Source organism: Psittacula echo (assembly GCF_963264785.1).
Source record: "Psittacula echo genome assembly, chromosome: 1".
NCBI lineage: Eukaryota > Metazoa > Chordata > Aves > Psittaciformes > Psittacidae > Psittacula > Psittacula echo.
The window spans coordinates 8,160,734-8,181,587 of NC_137735.1; the positions used below are offsets into that span (position 1 = coordinate 8,160,734).

A 20,854-nucleotide genomic window follows, 5' to 3' on the forward strand; every position below is an offset into this window, starting at 1 on the left:
TCTTGACTAAATTTGCTCTGGTGCCAGACATACTAACCTCAGCTGTCTTTCTCAAGACTCTCATCCCCATGTGCCATTTAACAGTTGGTGAGAAGCTCTGGTGCTGTGCTGGGACTGCAAAGGGTTCTCAAACCCTGCCAAAGGGGCAGTAAAGCAAGGCTATAAGCACCACCAATCTGTTGTATGACCCAGCCTCCAAGCCTGACCCTCTTTCCATTTTAAAAACCTTATTTTGACAATGTTGAACTCAAAAGCATTGCTTATTTGGGTTGAATCCGACAAAGCAGCCTGTAAAGTTTCTTCCTTGAATTCTTATTCAAACACACTTCCTGGAATTAATTTCATTTACGCTGGATACCATCACTTGAGCTAGTGGCCAATGTCTTCCCTGCTTATTATCAGCACAGAAAAATTGGTACTTGTAGTTCACCAACATCTTATTTTAGATTAGAAATCTAGATGCAATCAACTGGGTGGCAGCCACAGCTCCCATCCGCTGATAAAAGGGACTAAGGGGACTGTGGCAGGAATAGCTCAGATGTAGACAGTGATATAAAGTAAGATCCTTTCCCTAAACTGAAGCTTATCTATGCTGGAAAACAAGGAAGCAGCACTATGAGCAGAGTGAGTGACCTTGGAGGCAGAGCACACCACACATGGGCTTCAGACACTTTAAATACAACTACCCAAGACAGGTTGCGCTCCACTCAGAAACGTGAAGAGAAAACTTTTAATACTTGAATCTTTAATCTGCCATCTCCTTTGATTTTGCCACAGCAGTATGTACAGTCTATATCCACAAACACATGTAATGGGCTCCTGCAGTTACTGCTTCATGATAAATGGCCATAAGCAAGCATGAAATAGGTCAGAAAATAACAAAGAATGTAACTCAGGACCTAAGATTGAGAAATGTTTATTTTTAAGTAGCTCCAAGATAAGAACACTGCACTGGATTCTTTTCCCTCCTTGAAGACCAGCTATTCATGGTCTACAAGTGATTTATAGACAGGCTGGGCCTGCAAACCCCGAGTACAACGGTCAGCTCAGCAGCTCTCGATGAACAAAGGAGCAGAGGGTGGTTCCTATGACCTACCTGTCCAGCCTGCCGTCAGAACCCCCGCACTTGCTTTCATCGAAGACGGATGATTCGGGTCCGTGCTGCTTTCTCCGCTTCCCATCGGCGCCACGTTTCCTTCCCTGGGACCAGCGGGGCGGGGGCTGCGGGCTGGAAGCGGACAAGCCAAGAGGTGAGCACACCAGGTCACTTCATCCACCCTCTCTGAAGCACCACCGCGGGCAGACACCGCAGTTTACCTGCCTTTACTTCCACAAACACCAGCGCCTGCGGCCCGCAGGGCTCCCTCACTAAAGGAGCCCCCTCTGTTAACGCCACCCTCCATTACAGACAAGGGGACCTCACCCCGCTCCCCTCCAGCCCTGCTGCCCTCAGGCGGGCCCGCACTTCCCTAAGGGGCACAACATGGCGGACACCGCGCAACGGCCGCACCGGGCGCGGGGAGGCCACGCAATGGTGCGCGCGGGCCGCCGCTCCCCTTCTCTCCCCCCCGCTCCACCGCCTGAGGTACCTCCGGTACCGCTGCTCCTGGGGCACCGCGGTCCTACCTGCTCGTGGTGCTGCCGTGCGGGCTCCTCTGGCGGAAGGACATGACGCGGGGTGTCTCCGGAAGGGCCGCGGAGAGAGGCGGGCAGCGAGAGGGCCGCAGCGGGCTGTACGGGAGCTGGGAACGGTGCGATACGGCAGCTTTCCTTCCCGCTCTGCCCCTTCGCATCTCCCGCCGGCGCTGACGCCGCTCGCTCCGCCTCCCTGAGCGGAGCTTGCGCCGGACTCTCCATTAGGACAGGTATGCGGGGGGGGAAGAAGGGGAAAGCACAGCTGCCAGCCGGAATCCTCTCCCCTCCTAACCCCGCCGAGTAGAGCTCGCTGCTGGGCATGAAGCTAACACGTTGCCAGCCACAGCGCTCACTCAGAGCTTATCAAAGACACTTACTATGCCCCCCTTCCCGGGGATGCAATGGTTTAGCCCGCTCCCCTCCGGGCCCCGCCCCGCCACGGGGCGTGTTGGCGGGAGAATCAAGCGCGGCGGCGCGCGGTTTTGGCGCGCTGTCGGGGGGCGGGAAGGCGGCTGTGCTTTAATTAGCGGGGTTTGTTACCGCACACGCGTGGTGCTTCCGCAGAGAGATCCTGTCCGTGTGAGAGATGTGGTATGCGAGGAGGTTTTACATCAGTCGTTTGGGAAGAGCCTGAACTCCTGCAGCAGAACACACAGCTGGACCAGTGGGACAATTGAGACATGTACAACTGAGCAGCGTTTTCTCCTTCCAGACTCAGAATCATTTAGGTTGAAAAAGACCTTTAAAACCATAGAATCCAACCGTTAACACTGCATGTCCACCACTAAACTGTGTCCCTTAGCGTCACATCTACCTGTCTTATAAGTACCTCCAGGGACAGTGATGCTTCCCTGGACAGCCTGTTACAATGCTTGACAACACTTTCAATAGAGAAATTTTTCCTACTATCCAGTGTAAACTGTCCCTGGCACAACTTGGTCATTTCCTCTTGTCTTATCACTTGTTATGTGGGAGAAAAGACTGACACTGACCTCACAGAAGCCTCTCTTGACTTCTTGTAACTTCATCACTGCCCACCTGAAAAATCAATAATGGATGGTAATCTGAGGGCTGTACTGGGGTAGGAAACTTTCTCCTCACATCTTTAACCTGGGCCCTAAGGGAGGCAGCAGACTTCCTAGGAAGCAGGTTCTGTCTGCTGCATATTGGGCTTTCTATTCCCTGCAGATGGGATTCTCCTATGACCATGATCCATCTTCTTTTACCCTATGGAAGCAGTTTTGACACAAACCTGTGTCACAGAAAGGACTCAGTCGGAGATCAATGTGATCAGACAAAGCCATTTATTCTAGAAAACTAACTCTTTATATACTATTTCTTAAAGTTGTTTTCACTAACTTGGCACATTGTGATTGGATACATATCTGTGAGGCCCTTAACAACTAACATATAATTGGTTAAGCACAGGTGTGAGAACCTGACCTTCAAAGTTTCCCAACAGTCCTCAATTTAGCAACTCAGTAAATTCCAGCTCCTTCTTATCTTGCTGGGATTCTCACTCCCAGTGCCTCGCTCCCATCCTCCTTCACCTTTTGTTTTCCTTGGTTCATGTCGAACTCCATGTGGGCACTTGCTGATCTGGGTATGTGGCTGTTCTTTGCCAGAAAATCATCCACAAACCTGGGTGAAGCAAAGCTGATTTTCATTACTCTGACAGGTTCTATTTGAGTAACACTTGCAAGATCAGCAATGAAATGAATGGCAGAAGTGGAAAACAAAAGTGGCGTTGGGTATTTTCTGAGCAGCTTAAGACAGAAGTAACTACCAAAGCCCACCAGTGAGAAATAATATTTACAGGTGGCATTTGTTTTCATTTGATTTTATGAAGATACTCCATGCGTAGCAAGGCTGAAGTAGATGTTGAAAAGGAGAATTTGCATCTCTACTGGTGAAATGGAGCATGGTTTCACAACTGTCATGTAATCAGTTACAGAAATGAAAGATGCCTGCTACTTTGGCTTGTGTTTCTGGTCATAATTTACACAGATTCGGAGCTCATGTTGTCCACAAGCTGCACAGAAAGAACAGAGGCACCAGGCAGAGTGGGTGGCAGTACACACTAGGAAGAAGGAATTGCCTGTAGAGCATAACTGTAGCTGAAACAAGTGTTGCTTTGGATCCATATTAAGCAGTCCTCAGAGGAACTGCACACCTGCAATATGCACTACTGTATTCTGCCTCTTCTTCACCACATGCTCCCATGAATTCCAGGTCTCTAGACTCGAATCTTGAGTAGTTCCAGGAACTTCTTCCTATTTCGTGATTAATCTTGAGCATTGAACAGAACAGCCTATAGGAACATCTCAGCTGAAATCTGGCAAATAACTAGTCCTTCTTAATCCCCCCTTTGCAGTTTACAGATATAGAAAGGGGTTTATTCAAGACAGTACAAAACCATAGAGCACAATATCTACAGCTGTGTTTAACTCTGGGCATGAAAGCAAGGGTAAAAAGGCAGATCAGCTCAGTAAAACCTGCTGAGTTTTCTCCTACCAGAGATCACTGCAGTGTTACACATCTGGTCTTGAAGGCCAAGAGGAAGCACCTGCTGCCCAGTGACACTCAGAATCACTCAGATGTGTTGGAGATCCTCTTCATGGTGAATTCACAAAGCTCATTGCACATTGTCTTGTTAAAAGTGAGAGAAATTCACACTTTGCTCTGAAAAGGCACACGATAAAGAAGCCATTATCGGACTGCTCCCTGCCAGCCTGCCTTGGGAAATGCTCAATGGTCAGCAATGGCTTCCGGATTTGAACACTGAGGTCTCACCAGCTGGTTTACTGTCTATTGTTTTTCTTTTCAGTACTTTTTCCTCAACTTCTTAATGGTTTTACACTTTTTTCCCCCCACTGAAGTGTTCCACTTCTACAAATTGCATCTGCATTCACATTATGTATGTGCATCTCAAAGGCTCCTGGTGAGTGTATGTTCGCAAATGGTGTCTTCCTGCAGTTTTTGCGCCGGAGACCTCTGTAGTAGGATGTCTCCAAAACCCCTGCCTTTGGGTGGTAACAGTCACTGGCTCTATGCACAGTGAAACACTGAGATCTGAAAATAGTAGTGTAAGGAATTTATCTTGGGCATTCCTTTCCCTTTGCCTGTAATTGTACAAACTCTCACATCTTCTGTGTGGCATCTGCATAAACATCCACGCTGCAGCAGGGATGTTTGCTATGCTAGCACCAATCCTGTCCCACACACTGCTATGGAAAACAGAACTGTGCTGCTGAACCAAGGACATGCTGGAAGCACAGCATAGGTTCAAAACATAGAAACTCCCTTTCCTGCAGCCTTGCTTGCAGATAAGCTGACTTAACACCGTGTTTACCTGAACACATCCAAGCAAGCCAGAGAAAGGACTACTCCAGCATGGACATCACACAGTACTCTTAGCATAATGCTACTTAAAAGTAAAATTCAGTTCATCCAGAACTATCCCCTGTAAACACATCCTAGGGATTACAGCTCCCTTCCATCTTGCCATCCTTGTCAGCGAAGAAAATCCTTCAAAAGCACTTCACCACAGTGGGAATTTTAAGGGGAGGAAGGAGATATCCTCATCACTGTGACCTCCAAAGAGCAGTTTTAAAACCAAAACAAAGTACATATAACAAATGGCATTCCAGAATTGCTAGGGAACGCTGTTCCTACAAGCACAGATAACATATCACCCGTGAGGAGATTCTCCCAGCACAAACATGCCAACAGAACATACATGGAAGAAATTTCAACCTGGCTGATGAAGTTCAGAGTGCATTTCAGCTTAATTACAAACTGAGCACAGGTTTACGCAAAGTGGATTTAATTAAAACAGGTAACATTGATGGAAGGCTATCAAAACCAAACTGGGGTCAGTGTGACAGACTTCAGCTTTGCTTACCTGTTGTAAGCTCATCTCAAATCGCCTTGGACAGATAAGCAAGTGGAGGGACTGCATTCCTGTTTTAACTGCTCTGTTCAGACTGATGTGGTTACTGCTACAAATTAGATGTTGTGATGGCTCTACATCTTCCAGTGGCAGCATGAAATGACTTTAGCAGACCTCAAACCTCATCTGCCCAGTTTCACACCTCTTCTTTTGCTACCATAGCTTGTCCAAGTGTACAGAACCTAGATTAAGGAGTAAATCTGCCACAGTTTAACTGCAAGTTTAACTGCCACAGGCAGATTGGTTATCCTGTTTCTAGTCTAAGTATCTTCAACCAAAAAACACAAGACCTTTTAAGGACTGCTGAAGAAATCCTATGGATTTTTCCATAAATCCATTTCAGGCTCCATCCACCATAGGCAAAAGCTTAAGGGCTCTTATATTTAAACTGAGCTTAACTATTTCATGACAGCCTACTACTGTCACCCAACAGCTCCATACTCTTGAGGAAGATACCTTCCTCACGGCAGAATGAGCACTATGGCTCAGCTGCTCCCTTCCACTAGGTTACAATGCACCAAATATAACTTCATGACAAGATATCAAAACACAAACTGAGGGGTTGGGCACAAACCAAGGTGTGAACTCCCTTTAAGAGGTTGATTTAATCTCTGAAGCATCTTCCTTCCCCCTTTTGGCAAGGGCTAAAAACCAACCCCAAATAAACAAAACACCCTCACACAAACATGACTCCTGAACCCACATATTCCTTTTATAATGGAACTCAATGTAACAGCAAAAGCAGAGTAACGGGAATTTTGAAAGTCTTTAATTCTTCTGCATAAAGACAAAAATGCCAAAAATGTACCATTCCCTTATTTACAGTCATCATAAATCACAGGACAGCATGCACATCGGAACAAGAAGGTGCTAATTACTTCTTTAAAAAGTGCTGTACAGGTGTGTTCCTTGTATTCACACACCCCATGCTCTGTGGTGTGTGGCTGAGCCACCCTTGTGCTGGGACACTACTGAACCCCATGCCCGAGCAGCCTGGAAATAATGTTTTGGAATGAACCGGGGGTAGTTTTGGAGAAGCAGCTTAGTTCCGCATCAGTAGCACAATGGGCTTTAGGGCCTTCGGTACATTGCCAGCCCCAGAGCAAGGCTGCTGTGTGACATCCTGGCACTGCCATAGTTCTGCAGTGGCCTTGTGAAAAGCCAACCAAACTCCTGCAAAGAGCCAATTCCCAGCTCTAACAGACATTTGTGTCCCAGTACACGCTACATAAAATGCCACAAGGACTGTAAAACATTCTTGTAACTGGCACATGAAGCTGGTCTGAAAGCCATTATAGCCACAGCCTTCACTGAGCACAGTGCTAGGAGAATAAACAAAGCAGAACCTCTCTCAACACCATCACAACCCTTAGTCTGGATAAGAGCAGCTCTAAACCTGCAAGTACTGCTGCTCACCTCCAGTTCCTGTAGGAACAGCAGGCACTGAACTCATTCTCTTATACACTTAGCAGTAGACTGGCTCTTTGCATTAGGCTGCAACACACACAAAAGCAAATCCCAGGTATTTAGACTGTGTTGCTATTCAAACAGTTACTCATCCCCTTGAAGAGAAGGATCTGATTTTGATAAATCATCTGCCTTTCCCTTCTCTTCTCTCACTAGCTTAGGCAAATTCTAACTTAACGTATCTTATATCACAGAATGGTAAATAAGCCAAACAGGATCACCCAATCCAAAAGCTAAGAACAGATTGTCTTTAACAACTGGAAAAAGGTTGAAATTATCTACATTCTTTCGAAATAGTTCTTCAGCTTGGATGTACAATTCTGGTCCGGTCGAGGAAACAGGGCTTGAACTCCTTGGTTTAAGGGGTGACATTCTTCAGTTTAACTTGACATTGGACCAGTTCACCAGCATAACACCAGTGCACTATAAGTAGCATGATCTCCAAATAGAAACAGCAGGATCCATCAATTGAAGCAGCCTTTACAATATGAAGCACGTTGTCTGCCAACGCAGGTACAGCAGAAACATTCTCACAAAAGCTTTAAGGAACTTCCACCATCATTGTAGCACAGGCTTAATGAAATCAGAAGTTTTACACTTGAGGCAGAGGTTGCAGAAAAAGTATAATCTATCCTTAAGGATCTTGAAAAACCTAAACAAAAAGGTAGATAACAGTGGTTTATAAGTATGATGTATCAGAGAATCATAGAATATCTAGTCATTAACAACACTTTTAAGCTATAGTGTTACAGTCTGGAACAGAGCACTGCATATGGTGAGCCTAAAGCATCGTATAAAAGACAAAGCCATATTGCCCGTATTAAAGTGTTACAGACAGAGTGGATATTTTGAGAACATAAGTTATTGGAAACACAGAGTACTACATACCCTACAGTCCTAAAGTATCTATCAAAGCAAAGATGAAGCAGGTGAGCCTATCCTTCCCAACCCCTCACGTCATTTTCACCTGTCATTACTGATTTATAATACACATTTTTCTCTCAATTCTAATTAACACATTCCTGCTATATCTTAAGTGTCCTACTGACTAAGGGTTTTTCCTTTAAAAAGCAGCCAGATATATTAAAACTTATGGACATTTAACTGGACTCTAAACCAGCCACATTTATTTTTTCTGTTTTAGATAGAAATTTTCTTCTAGCAAAAAGGCAGGTAGCGTGAGGTTCTACCACATACCCACTATCTGGTTTTCAAGCAATATTTACCTTCCACACATGAAGGAATGTGAAGTTCCTGCCATTTGAGAGTTAGAGCTCACTGCATCCAAAAACCATGGTTAAAGGCAACATCTCTCTAAATATTGATCTTTGCATCCCAGGAAACCAATGTGTTGCTCTACAGAGAGGCTACTTAAGTCACTTAACATTACTTTATGTTTTACGTGTCACAAAGATGTATTTTTAATTAGAACAAGTGATTATGAACCCACTGAATATATACACTCCTTAACAGAGCCTTATTTACAACAAAGACAACTGCAAAGCAGCTACACATCAACAAGCCAGAAGATCAGAAAGACTCTCCTAACTGTAATGTGTTGAGAAATGCTTGCTTTACCTGCACATTTTGCCTTATGTTGATTGCACATATGCTGACTGTAAATCTCTTCTTCTTTCAGTGCAGGTCATATGCGACTGCACCAGTTTTCCAAGACTTGATCAGCTCATCTCAGACTACATCCCTATCCTTCAAATTATTTTCCATTACAGGAGAAAGTCCTTCTTCGATACTTCTATATACAAAGAGAGACTAGATAGTTCAAATACTGAATTAGCACTTTAGGAAAATGAATTCACAAGAAGTCTTATTCATGCTCAAAGAGTTTGAATTTAAAATATCAATAAAGTCAATAGAAAAATGCCATTAGCACAATTTAAAGGCTCTGCTTTTTCCTCTAATTGCTAGAAATCAAAAATCTATAGTGTAAAACTAATCGCATGCCATATTCTTAATAAGCTTTGTAATGCAAAAATATTCCAAGACCTCTGTTAAACAGACATTTATATCCCAGTCTATAATGCTTCAGAGCCTGTCTTTGATCTACATTTAATGCAATCAAATTACACAAAATGCTATCTGCCAATAAAAGCTGCTTGACTCAAGATTCCCACTCATCCTAGGAATCCATACAGGAAGCTAAAGTCCAAAAGAAAATTTCCATTTAAATCTACAGCTGCAAATGCAAAGTTGTGACTTCATGATAAAAACATTAAAAGGCAGAAAATCTGCTACTGAAATATTTCAACCTGGTGCGTTGCATTTGGGTGATAAAACACTTTTTTTTTTTTTTTGGCTAAACAGGTAAATATTTCAGTTTACCAAGACTGAAGTATTAGATCTTTTAATTAAGGTGATGCATTAAATATAAGAGGATGGGATAAAATACTAATATAATACATGAATAAATAGAGAAACTGATCTGCTTGAACTGGATAGCTGGATTCCATAGAACGATATTGCATATGAGCTACTGAACCAGAACAGGTAGAATAAGTAGTCAGCTTGAACTTACCTTGGTATTTAAATGTTCTTCCTCATTATTCTCTCTTCAGCACTCCCCCATCCCCTTTCAGGGTATTCTGACTGATGTCCTTCCAACAAACTGCTACAAAGTTTAAGCCTACAAATATAAAAACCCCAGAGACTGAGTGACTTTCTTATGGCAACCTTTTTATACTAAATACAGCCGCAACCTCTATTTACACTAATACAGACTACAGTTTGAGAATGTGATAGAATTTTAGCATGCAACATATAAATATTAGCCAACAGATCCCTAAGCAACATAGGGGAAAAAATACAGACCTCTATAATAAGGGCTTGGATTGAAATACAGCAATAAAGCAACTATGCTTCTAAATTCATACACAAAAAAAGCCCCCCACTGATGAGCTGCATTTTATACCTCTCAAGCCTGAAGTCAGTATCTCTCCAAGTTTTGCTGTCAGGCAGAAAGAAGTTGGGATTTTTCTGTTTCTGATTGTTCCATCCTGAAGAACAGCTGGCTGGAATTGGGTCACTGCATGAAGACAAATAACTATCATTGTGGTCAGCTACAAAACAACTTAATCTCTAGGGAGACAGAGAGGAAGCTTTTAGCTCCTAGGCTGAGGAAGTGAGAGGCCAGTAAAAACAATAGGGACCAATTCTGTGAAATGCCATTGCTTTCCATGCAACAGAGAGGGTGAAAGGGGCTCTTCATCTTCCAGCATTACTTAACGGCAGAATTGGCAGGAAGCAATAGATGGAGTTGGACTGGAAAAAGCCAAGTAATCTCAAAAAACAAAAATAACCAGAGATACCACATGCTGGAGGAAATGTAAGGGGAAAAAAAAAGTAGTATTAAACACTGAAGGAAAAGAAAGATAAAAAAAGCAAAGGACAGGACATTCATAGCACAAGCAATAAAAAGTCACAATCATTATGGTATTTACCTTATTTCGATACCATGTTGTACTGTCATTACTTCGTCATGCTCACCAAAGGCTTCCCACTCTGAGCACTTTGAAAGAGCCTCCTGATGTCCTGATTCAGTAAGACTAAAAAGAAAGTGAAAAGGTCTGAAACCATGGACCTCTGTAACACAGTTCCTCTTAATTCTTCTGAAGGGGGGTAAGCAAAGAGAGAAAAAACACACCTCTATAAACATTTTTACTAAGGTTAGTGTGAAAACCTTTCAATCATTGTTCCCTTAAAAAAGTGGATCTGACAAAACTGTATAGAGTTAAGCCATGCTCTCCTCCATACAGCCTATCTTTTCTCATTTCTCATTTATAGAAATATTTCCTATGCAGCAGCTAGGAGGGAGGAGCCTAAAACACTCAACTCTTCTGTTAGCAATTTTTGAACATTAACCTCACTTTGATCCAGTCCCAGGCTGGGTGACCAACTTCTTGTTGTTCCAACAAGTATTTTCTTCCATAACATCTTTCATGAGGCAAAGAAAAGCTTAAACATACAGAAAGCTTCTTTCACATCCCTTCACAGATACATATTCTCTGTAATAACTGTAGCAAACATAAGATGGTAATAGTTAGGTAGTGAGTCTCAGTATTTGCTGACCAACTTCAGAGTGCACACTGGGCTCCACTCCCTTATTGTAATGTTCATCAACAGTCTGTCTGCCAAAAAGCAGAATGCAGTGCATGGAAGAGGTATGAGAAATAACTGGCAGATGCCTAACAATGTCAGAATTACAGCCTCTGAAGAAGAAACCAGGTTTTGTGAGAAATCAAAACCAATACATTAGTATTGCCTAAATCTACACACCCAAAATTACCTACGCTGTCTTCTGACACTGAAGTATCTTCACTTTTGCAATGTACCACTGTAAATATTTGCCACCATATAACACAATTCTGGTATGATATCACTTCCTCATTAAATTGCATGCACACTTAGATACAGTTAAAGCTATTAATAAATGGAGGGATAAATACAAATCATATTCCAAAATTCAGTTCGTAATATCATTCTCCACATGGAGAACCATTTCATACCTTTCCAGTGTGTGGTACATCTGCACATAATGGTTTTTGCTCTTTGAAACCACAGAGGAGTCAGAATTGTTTCTTTTTCTGCGTTTCCATACGGGAGAAGAACCTGGAGAACAGGGACTATGAGAAAAGACAGATTTTACACACAAAACACTTTATCTGTGTTTAAATGCTTATCAGTGTTCTGCAAAATAATGGCACGTGCTACAGAGGGAGACTTTTTTTGAGGTATGATTCTTCAGTCACAGCAGAGAAATAGAGAAAATGGCTCAAATTCTGGTAACCACTTCACTGTATTTTGGAAAGCGAACTCAGTCACAATCACAGAAGAAACTTTGAATCAGAGACCATTTCAGCTCCACACACATGCCCCGAGATCAAGATATCTCAGTGAACAGGGAAGTGCATGAGGTGCTTCACTTTCAGTCTCCTCACTGTTCTGTGGATAGGTGTAATACTGTTAATTGAGGATGGTGACTATTGCTTCTGAGAAAGGTTTCCTACTTTCAGCACTTGCCAGTAAGTGCTTACAGAAACCTCAGTACTCCACTGTATGAACAGAGGAGCTGAAAAACCACTGCTTTTTTCTGCTGTTAATCATGCAATTCTGCAATGCTGCTAATTCCTCCTCATTCAATGCTCTGTACCAGTGATGGGTTCCATTCCATAGCAAAAGTGCCAAACCCTGAAGTTGATCGTTAACTGTCCTCTCATTAAACACTTCCTACAAATAACTGACAGCATCACCATGTGTTCAACCAACTCAGTAAGTTAACCATAGAAGTTCTCTCTCATACCTCCCTGGTGTGTAGTCAGTCTGTCTGCACTCATCTTCACACTCATTTTTCTTCTGCTTTTCATCAAAAACAAAGGAGCCAGAAATATCCTGATCCTTGCAGAACCATTCCTGGGAATTACCTGAGGGTTCTGTATTACTAAAATCAGAGGAAAAAAAGAAAGGATTTTAAATACCAGCCACCTGACATGCAGTTTAAGCTGCAGTAATAATTAACAGTTCAACTCATACGACATCCAAACGGTGCAAACAACTTCAATTTCTACCACAGGTCAGCTACACCCCACAGCTAAAACTATTTACACAATGCAGTCACAGAGCTAATAGAATTCCATTCACTCTTTTTCTCCCCATGTAATAGTCCAAATCTTGCAAAGTATTAGGTGGCATCAATTTGGGGAGCTAGCCTTGTTACAGAAATTCAGAGTTCTAAAAGATAAGAAAACCCCCAGTTTCTATTCTGAACACAGTTGCCACTCTCCTGTAGAGACAGCACAGAAAGCTCTCTCTAGCCCTAAGCTTTTCAAACTCTCTAACATGTTGTTATTGCATGAGAAAGGGGGTTCCACAGACATCAGTAGAAGGGAAGACAGACAGGTTATCAAGTTCAGGGAACAGTAATCACCGATTTCCTGCTTATGCCTATCCTTTTCTAGAAAAATATTTTCTTGCTTTGTGCTCATCACTGTAAACCCACAAGGGAAGGGAGTGTGCTATCGCACACAGACCAAAGGCATTCCTCCCCACAGCACCTTATTGGATATGAATTTAGACTAAATAATGGGAATATCTCAAAAGACTGACAGAATTCAGAAGGAAAACAAGGTTTTCAAGGAGACTTCCATTTCCGAGACTGATAGCTTCTCTTGCTCCCAGTTAGCAATACTGTAAGGGAAATACAGGGCCCTCCTGTGAAGCAAGAGACACATGTTGATTTAATTCACCCATGACTTTAAGCTGAAGGAGGGGAGATTTAGATCGGATATTAGGAAAACACTCTTCACTATGAGGGTGCTGAGGCGCTGGCACAGGGTCCCTAGAGAAGCTGTGGCTGCCCCATCCCTGCCAGGGTTCAAAGCCAGGTTGGAGGGAGCTTGGAGCAACATGGTATAATGGAAGGTGTCCCTGCCTATGGCAGGGGGCTGGAACTGGATGAGCTTTAATGTCCCTTCCCACCCAAACCATTCTGTGATTCTGTGATACATACACAGGCTGGAGATCCCAGGTTTCTTCAGTCGGAGGATCCCAGGCATGCAGTGCTATTTTCCACAGCCTGATTTGCTGGTCCCAGGATCTACGGCTGTACTTCTTAAATTTGTTGGGAGTTCTAGGATGAACTCCTGGTATCCGTTGATTCCTGTAAATACACAACAACATTTATTGTTTCAGAACATGATTTTTGTCCTTAAAAAAACCCCAACAAAACCCAAACCAATCCTCAGTCCATCAGAGGTCTCATAAATAAAATGCTCATATTTTAAACTGCAATGTGTGTACTCTAGAACACTGTCAAAAACACAGGCAACAGCTAACAATAACACACTGAGTCACACCAGAGGTTCATCCAGTCCAGCACTCTGACATCTACCAAAAGCAGACCCCTACTGCTCACGGACAAATATGAAACAAGAAGCATAACTCATACTCCTTCCATAGTTTCCTAGCCTCCAGCTACTTCTACCTCAGTGTTCCTGAGTCAAGTGCAGTTTCTTTGTATTTAGTATTGTACTGAGTCTGGCTGGGATGGAGTTAACTTCCTTCACAGCAGTCCTTGTACTGATTTATGGCTAAAATAGTGCTAATAACACTCTAATTTTTGGCCACTGCTGAACAGTGCATGCACAGCTTAAAGGCCTTCTCTTTCTCCCACTCTGCTCTGGCCCCTTCTGCAACTACTAAGCTGAGGATGAACAAAAATTGGGAGGGGAAACCGCTGGGACAGTTGACTTGAATTACCCAAAGAGACATTGCACACCAAATAATGTCACGCTCAGCAGTAAAAACTGGGGCAGAGGAAGATGTGTCTTCCAAAGTGGCCACTGCTCAGACTGTCAGGGCACCACTATGCTTGTGGGAGCTAGTTCGCAATTGCATTTGCATGCTTGGCTTTTCCTCCCCCTTTCCTTCACCTATTAAACTGCTCTTATCTCAATCCATCACTTTTCTCCCTCTTGTTCTTCCTATTCTTTTCCCATCCCACTGGGGAGAGGGAGGGAGCAAATAGCTGTTTGGGTACTTGGCTTATGGCAGGGATCAACTCACCAGTATCTTCAGTGAACTTTTATTCCACCATTGTCCATGCATTATCACAATGGGGACTGCTGTAAATCTAAACAGCACTTGCCTCTTGGGAGTATAGAAAACAAAGCACCCCATTCGCTGGGTAACATGCAAATGATACCCTCTGAGAAACAGCACTTTCCGCCATGGGGTGATCCCAGACAGCATTGTTACATTGTTCCGTGGAAAGGGGTATCTCAAATCTGGCCCCTGAACATCAAACATCACCGGAAAGCTCACTTAAACTGTCTCTTCAGAACAAACCAATCCTGTTTATAGTGCTACCATAGTGAAGTCAGCTTTATGTCTGGGAGGAAGCTTATTACAACAAGGTTTTCAATCACACCAAGTACTTTGGTCTCAAGTGGTCCCTTACCAGCTTCACAGATCAATGTTCTTAGCCATAACACTTTTTGCAAGATAGAGATCCCTGCTAAGGAGCAGTATGATAAACTACCCTGTTAAAATACCACCCAGACAACTTGTTTTTGAAGTTTACCCTATGGTTTTTTTTTTTGAACGCTGTTCTCACCCTTTCCTATTCTCCACCTGTGATTCAGCTGATGACAGCAAAGCTATGCAAGTGCCAGGCATCACCCTAAGACTGGCTGCAGTCCTACCATTGATGACAAAGTGACAAGCCAAACTACAATTCACAAAGCAATCCAGGCTCTTTGAAGAAAAAAAATGTTATTAAAGATATGACCATGACACAATGTAGTATCTGATCATTTACTGCATTTGTTCTTGATTTTTAGTCATTAAATCTAGTCTTTCAAGTTTTGCTTAACAACATCCTTGCAGTGTCCATTGTACTTAGCTGCCAGTTTTCATAATACTCTTGCAGGTAGAATACATAGAAAGCTGGCAACTATAAGTAGCTAGCCACATGTAAAAAACACCTCTAAAAATAACCCTCAAAACAACAACAAAACCCACACAAACCAATCAAATGAGACCCACCAACACCCCGCACCGCCATCCCACACATCCACACATTAGTACAGACTAGCTTCTGAATCTTGACAGCTCTGCAGTAAGCAGAGGGGGCTGGCTAAAAAGTCTTGCTTAAAGTGCTACAATTCACAGACTCTGAAGCCCAAAGTGTAACAACAGAGAAAGGGAAAAAAAAAAAAAAAATCCACGTTTTGATCTGTTAGTTACTGACAAACCACTGAAGACTGGTTTTCCTTACCAATACTTAAATGCAAGGCTTTGCTCAAGTCTCATTCAAAGCTGACATTTCCTGGTACCAGTTAGCTTCGCACTGGCCTAGCAACACCATCACCAGAAACTGGGATGATTAATGCAGAACTTATTTAAAGCATATTTGCTATCAGCAACAGCAATACACAAAGGGAACATCAGCTTTGAATTTTCCCTATCTAAATTTGCTCATATGCAGAAAATACCTGGCTTCTCTTTCATAAAAGTCAATTATGTTTTCATCACTTACTGTTCATATAATTCTAAGTGCATTGAAGATGTGTGCTGATCCATACAGATGGCAGAACAAGTAAGAGTTTATTTGGAAAAGTGCAATGTAGTGCAACTTACTTTGGAACTTCTTTAATATATCTGTCATAAGCAAGAGTATTCTTTCCAAAATTGATCTGTTTTTGTCTTCTCCTCAGAACCACTTCATCTGTTTCCCTTTCAGCTGGATTAACAGAATCACTTGGAACAGAATTTAAAAGCAAAAATTAGAATTGAAAAGAACCTTAATAGCCTTACAGCAAGTTATACGAACACATACTCTAGAACTGTGTTTATTCTTACTCTGACAGACAGTAAGCACAACTCTTACTTCATTAGTGAAGTGAAAATTTTGCTAAGCAAATGAATCGCTCCATGATTAGATTTTGCAAGTTGATGAAATTGCTCAGGTTTGTAACAGGTAAACATACTCTGAGGGTAGCAGTGCTAGAGCTGCCTTACTAGAAGCTTACTGCTAATCCTACAACAAGCAAATCAAATGATACATGATTATTGCATGTATGTGTAACAACCTCCTAATACAAATATGAAAAAGCTTAAACTCAATAAAACTAAGATGGATAATATAAAGGAGGAAAGCTTGAAAGATCTAACAGCCATTTCCCTTTCGTAGCTTCAATGGCTGGTTTTCACTTGTCCTTTCACTATTCCAGTATTTTCTCTTATGGAAAGTTGTAATGAATATGCAATCAAAGCTGAAAAAGAAGAGAATCTAAATGATCATAAAAGTAGCTTTTGAGATTAGACTTCTCAGTACTACTGTCTCCTTATAGCTTCCTTCAGGCTTGAAACTGGTTTTCAAGTCCTCATTAATGCATGCAAAGTAGTCAGAGATCACCAGATGGCTATTGCTAAAGCCAACACAGCAAGAGTTAATAATTAATAGTTAATAATTGTCCAATACCCACTTTGTCACTTTTTTATTTGATGTTTTCACAGCTTTGCCTTCTTCAATTCTGTCTTCCCAGTCAGGGCAAGAAAAAGTCCTTGAATGTTCTGGTGTTGTAGAGCTGGAAAACAATGGAGAATTTAATATGAACATTTGTTGCTTGTAACATACTTAATGAGCAGGAACTTCAGTTGTGGACAAAACCAGTTCCACAATTGTAAAACCATGGGCATGCCCCTACTCTATTTCAGTTCAAAGTCAAAAAAATTAAAACCTTTCAGTGTTGTGATGCAAGATTATCAGCTTTACTTTGCAAGTAAAGAAAATGGTCAGGAATTTCCTGTCAGAACACAGACCTGACTATCTCCTAACATACTCCAGCTCAGTTAATGCAAACCCTTCTCCCTACTGCTTGAGGACCTCCCCAAAGAGCACAACTCATGAAACTACTTGAGGTCAAATCAGTCTAGTTACTGCTCTCTGCCATCAGCAAAAGACTTTGTAAAGGACAACGTTGATGCTTCAATGCTCAAGAAACAAAGAAATGCCCATCACATGAGCAGAACTAAGATTTTGCCAGACACCATCATATCCCAACACAATCATTTGAAGAACGTAAGCTCCGTTGTGTAAATCCAAAAATGGAGTCAGGAAGCTCTTAACTAATCAGCTGGATCACTGACATTCTCTGAGTGGAGAATCACCAGGTTCTTCATTAATGTGACAATGTAGTAAGTGAAAGCTGTACAATGCTATAATATTCTGAAGCCTGAAAACTTCTTTCAGTCTGTCCACTTCTTTCAGTGCCAGTGCCTCAATATTTAATGTAAGTAATACAGAAGTAGATTTAGCTTATAGTCTTACTTTCCCTAAACATTTTCACATCAACAAATGAAACTATCATCCAATGCTGCAAATTGTCATTTTGGCACAGAACAAAGATTCCATACTAAGAAGGAACATACCTGCTTAGCAGAAAGAAACACAAAATGCTACTGGCGCATCCAGTTTGACTCATAATCACAACATACTGTTAATATTTTTTATGATAGCAATGATACTGAAAACACTCCTGAATACAAGGGCTTTTGTAAGCTCTTCAATAGATTCATTAGCTAAAGCAATATTAAACTTGCCATTAGAAATGACAATCACCTTCATACAGGGTAACACACAGAGATGTATAAATCATACTAAAAAAGTTTTCTCATGCCCTCAGTAAAATATTTCAACTCTTCTAACTTATATTCTAACACAGTTTTCTGCACATATCCAAGCACTCACAACTTCTCATCCTTGGACTATCAAAAAAACAAAAGTATCTACTAAAACTGTAGTACAGTTGAATATACCAAGTGCACTGCCAAGTGAAGAGACAAACATCATGGTCTGCCCACACTCCCACATAAAGATGTGTAAGCAAAGTATAAAAGTGCAACAGCATAGTGGTTCAATGGACATTTTACACTAACATTGAAGACTTCAGCAATTAAGGCTTAAACCACTGCCTCAGAATATACCATTTCTCTCATTCATATGGAATACTTGCTAATATTATGGCATATATTTCAATTAGCCAAACTGAATTACAGAATCATAGAACAGTCAGGGTTGGAAAGCACCTTAAGATCAACTAGATTAAACCCCCTTGCCATGGGCAGGGACACCTACTCTTGCATAATGCAGGTATCATTTTCTAACTCTGTGCTACTGTGTTATTAGAAAGCCTTCAATCACATCCAAGGTTTTGTTGGATTCCTAGAAAAAAGAATGCAGCAAAGTGAAAGTTTAAACAAATTTCACATTCATTCCTTACCTCTCCAGCCATTCGTCTAAATGTTCATATTCATCCAACACCAAAGAATCTGAATCATTCCAGCTCCTACATTCCTGTTCTTGATGCCAGCAGTGTGGATGTTGCACAGAACTAGAAACCAAGAATTTTCATCAGAAATCCAAGTCACTGAACACTGTCTATACAAAACAGATACGGACAATCTGAGTACCATCATGTGTAGTCACAAAATGCTGATTTGGCATGCAGATATGTGATTTGTGCCACTTTATCTGAGCAATACTAACTTACCAAAGGTGTTAGACAATGCAATTGTCAAGAAAAGGTTTTTGACTAATGAAACTTTTAAATAAACCATTAGTATTTAGGTAACTTGCAAACAGAAAAGGGAAAAAAGCCAACAGAGGGCTGCCAACACTGTTTATGGAACTGCTGACATGTGTCAACACTCACAGAATGTCAACTGTCAGCAACACATTTGACATTTATATACCATTGTATCCAGTACTTAACTTGCAGAAGTGATGAAACAAAATCAGCATGTAAGAAGTAGGTCAAGCAGTTATGTGGAAACACTTTTATACATAGGTAAGCATGGGACAAGGAGCTAGACTAGGGTGCTTGCAACATGCTGGAAGGATAACCAGAGATCATTTAAAGATTAATAAGAGTTATCTTCATTTTCCTCCTCGGTTCTGGAGAAACTGAGGACAGAAACCGAGGATGGAACTCTGACATTTTAAATGACAGGTTACTAAACACAGCACTGTCACAGCACCTAAACATCAGACCTGGCTTCTGGGCTAAGGCCCAAACCTGCAGGTCTACCTCTGCCTGCCTGAGAGAATAATCCTGTGTTACAGACCACAAAGCAAACATACTGCTGTTCCTTCAGTGCAAGTGAACACACTGCTCTGCGTATGCAAGGTCTCTGCAGGTTTTAAGTCAACAAGTGAGAGAGAAGGAAGGTTTTGGTTATTTTAATCTTGCATTTACAACTTATGTTTTCTTTCCCTTCCTCCTTCACCCTGACTGGCCGTCAAAGTTTCCTGGTCCCACAGGGCCCCAACTTATTGACACACAGTGCATATAGCTTATTCCCTTCTCCCAGAGAGCTCAAAGTTGCAAACAGCACAAATAGCTCACTTCCAATCATGGATCCAGGCAACGGGACACTTTCAACATTTGGTTTCTGTAAAGCTTAGTCACTGGATAAAACCCTTCGCTAACCACCCTCAACAGCAATCACTCAATTCAAAGACTTGAAAGAAAAGCGGAATGGGGGGGAACACACAACACTTACTGTGCTTTAGGCACAACGCTGAAAACCTAGAGAAAAATGCTAGCAGAAAAGTATCCTTTTTTAGAAGCATTCCATTGTTTCTTTAACCTGCCCGCTTCAGGGTCACCCAAAAAGCAACCTCATAGACCCCCAGCCGGACTCAGGGCAATTAACCACAGTGCACACATCGATGCCTGGGCTGCGGCCTGCAGTTCACTCCGAGCCCAGCTCCCTACCCGCTGCCAGCAGGGACCGAAGCAGCCTCTACAAGAAGGCAACCCAGCTGAGGCCGCCTGCCCGCGGGGCCCAGGAGAAGACCTTTGGTAGAGGACGACAAGCGGGTACCGGGAAGAACGAGGCTGAAGGGCGGGAGGGAGGAAGAAGTGCACCCTGCGACCTAACCCCCCAACAGCCTTTCCCGCAGCCCTACATACGCCCTAAGCGACCAACACCCACCAGGCCCCGGCCGCCCCGTCTCTCCGCAGTCGGTCCCACCTGCGCAGCCCGCCCAACTCCTCTCCGCCGCCGCCCTGGCGCTGCAGGCCCCGCTGCCCTCCGAACATGGCTGACGCGAGCGGCTCCGCCGCCGCGGAACATAGCTACGCCCGGGCGCGGAGAGACGCAGCGCACATGCGCGGCAGTCCTGTCCTGGGGATGGTGTCTGCGCATGCGCACGAGCTTCTCGTGTTTGGTGACGCTACGGGTGGTACAGTTGTGGCGGAAGGGGCTGTGGGGCGGCGGCGT

At 42.6% G+C, this 20,854-nt stretch overlaps 1 protein-coding gene across 7 annotated transcripts in view; it reads right to left on the reverse strand.

The window, feature by feature from the left end:
* Positions 1–20,743, reverse strand: part of SLBP (stem-loop histone mRNA binding protein) — a 40,762-nt gene extending 20,019 nt beyond the window's left edge. For 2 of the 7 annotated variants that reach the window (XM_080617337.1, XM_080617336.1), the window contains exons 1-4: positions 8,633–8,820; positions 3,079–7,706; positions 1,627–2,375; positions 1,097–1,228 (exon numbers count right to left, since the gene is read on the reverse strand). In XM_080617337.1, the coding sequence (XP_080473463.1) occupies positions 1,097–1,228; positions 1,627–1,793 (299 nt within the window). In that variant the 5' untranslated portion in view covers positions 1,794–2,375; positions 3,079–7,706; positions 8,633–8,820. Of the gene's footprint in view, positions 1–1,096; positions 1,229–1,626; positions 2,376–3,078; positions 7,707–8,632; positions 8,825–9,587; positions 9,696–9,980; positions 10,113–10,509; positions 10,615–11,574; positions 11,692–12,368; positions 12,507–13,574; positions 13,725–16,204; positions 16,325–17,052; positions 17,155–18,849; positions 18,961–20,566 lie in introns of those variants that run through there. The other 5 variants (XM_080617335.1, XM_080617332.1, XM_080617331.1 and 2 more) reach the window with 5 other exon arrangements.
* Positions 20,744–20,854: the final 111 nt, after the last annotated feature.